This window comes from Pygoscelis adeliae, unplaced genomic scaffold, assembly GCF_000699105.1.
Source record: "Pygoscelis adeliae isolate BGI_AS28 unplaced genomic scaffold, ASM69910v1 Scaffold174, whole genome shotgun sequence".
NCBI classification, from domain to species: Eukaryota; Metazoa; Chordata; class Aves; order Sphenisciformes; family Spheniscidae; genus Pygoscelis; species Pygoscelis adeliae.
The window spans coordinates 7,010,709-7,012,685 of NW_008824676.1; the positions used below are offsets into that span (position 1 = coordinate 7,010,709).

The following is a 1,977-nucleotide window of genomic DNA, read 5'->3' on the forward strand; positions in this document are numbered from 1 at the left end:
GGAATGCAAGCATTCACCATATTGTCTCATTCCTTCTCTTCGTAGGAAGAAGAATAACTTGTGTTGGCATCTGATGCACCCATTATCCTTTGAACAAGATAAACAGCCTTTGCAAATTGGATTTGGTCCATAGCTAGCTGCAAAATAAGAAGATAAATTACACTTTAAGTTCATTTGGAAATTATTTTGGGTAGAGGTCCTCTTCCCTCTAAAGTGTTACTTATCTACCGCGTGATTACAAGTAGTTTTGAAAGGAAGGTTCTGAAAGTGCACTCATTCTCATACATCTGCACTGGCAAGTGAATAAAAAGAAATGTAATATCTATATTTTTAATTGTATGTAGGGCAATTTAATGATTTTATACACTTTTTAAATAAAGGTACAGGCAAGCAGAGACCAAGCTATATAAAGTTCACCAGTACAGCATAAGTAAAACCAAACTAGAATTCAGCACCTGGAAGCTGAGCACATAAGCACACAATAGCAGCAAAATATAAGAACATCATCACTCTGATATATGCACCTGGAATTATATGCCCATGGAAATCCAGCAACCACACTAATGCAACTTCTGGCTTGTGAAGAGAGCGATATGAAGAGTAATAAACTTTCTACAGTACAGGTACAGCACTAGCAAAGCATGCTGTCCCATAGCTCTTAGGGTTCTAGAACAGCTGTCTTGCAGTTTCTTCTTGGTCTTTCTAATGAGAATGTCAAGATGATTATTTCCAAAAAAGAGTATCAGTTTTAACTTCTAAGAGCCTTTTTCTACAAGTTTCTACCCAAAGTGGGCTGAAAACCATATGCACAGACATTACTGAAGGAAGGTGTTTAGTGCAGATTACCATTTTAGGTCACCAGCTGCTGTGCCTTCAACTAATTCTATTCTCTTTTTTCTTTTATCTTTTTTTTTTTTAATTAGTTGACTGATACTGCAACACAAACCTTAGAACCTTATAGCCGCTGTTTCCCTTATGACCTTTTACTAGCCTGCCTTTCTGCAGAGTCGCAGAACACTCCCCTGTCCCCATGGGCTGTCAACTCCTTCTCAGGCACTGAGTCCGCACAGCAGGTTAGCAGAGGGAGGATGGCTCAACACATTCCTGAAACCAGCATAACTTAACAGGTCTGTTTTAAATATTAAATTGGCTACAGGACTTCACAGAAATTTGCCAGTTCAAACCTGGTTTACTGGAAACAAAAGAAAAATATTATGCAACACAAGGAAACTGCCTTTGGGGTCTCAAGGACTTTTTAATAGAGGCTACTCTAAGGGCAGCTGGCCAAAAGGGCAAGGACTATGTTTAATTGTTATATTTTAAAATATTTAAAAGTATTCACACCCTAACATAGTACTCTGGTACTTTTATCTTGTATGGATGGATAATTGAGGTTGTTCAATGGATGACTTCACCAGCAGAGCTGGGAAAAGAAAAAAGGAAAAGCCCACCACCCTCTGGAACCAGTAGCTGATAAGCTTTACTCTCACCTTCACACATCTGCACACCACATTCCCACTCCCTCTCTGCTCCCGTCCCCCACACATGCCTCTCCAAGTTCAGCACGACAGCATTCAACTCCGATCTTGTACAAAGTAATCCCAGTGGCTGGCAGGCAGGAGGAGAAGCCAAGCAATGCAGTGTGAAACACCTCAGCCAGTGGGACACTTTCTGAGTGTTGGAGTCCTCTGGCACCAGGCTCACCTGATGAGATCCTCTTGATGGGAATAGCATCCTTACCCTCTATGGTATATGTACGATTCTTTGGCTCTCTGTTAACCCCTTTGTAATGACACACCCTACCAGACAATTGCCTTACATTCCTAAACCAGTTCCCATCTCCTGTTGCCCACAAGACCTCAGATATAACTTTTCCTACAGTTCATCTTGCAACTATTCTCATTCACAATCCACATCTTCAAAGACATACAAGAAGAGAAACAAACAGATGATGAGCTAGGCCTGGATGCATCCCTC

The 1,977-nt window shown here is 40.9% G+C and overlaps 1 protein-coding gene across 1 annotated transcript in view; it reads right to left on the bottom strand.

Moving 5' to 3' along the window:
* The window catches only part of RSPO2 (R-spondin 2), a 54,828-nt gene extending 53,094 nt beyond the window's left edge, over nt 1–1,734 (bottom strand). The window contains exon 1 of the mRNA XM_009323135.1: nt 1,491–1,734. Within this exon, the coding sequence (XP_009321410.1) occupies nt 1,491–1,734 (244 nt within the window). The remainder of the gene's footprint in view (nt 1–1,490) is intronic.
* Between the last annotated feature and the right edge of the window lie 243 nt (nt 1,735–1,977).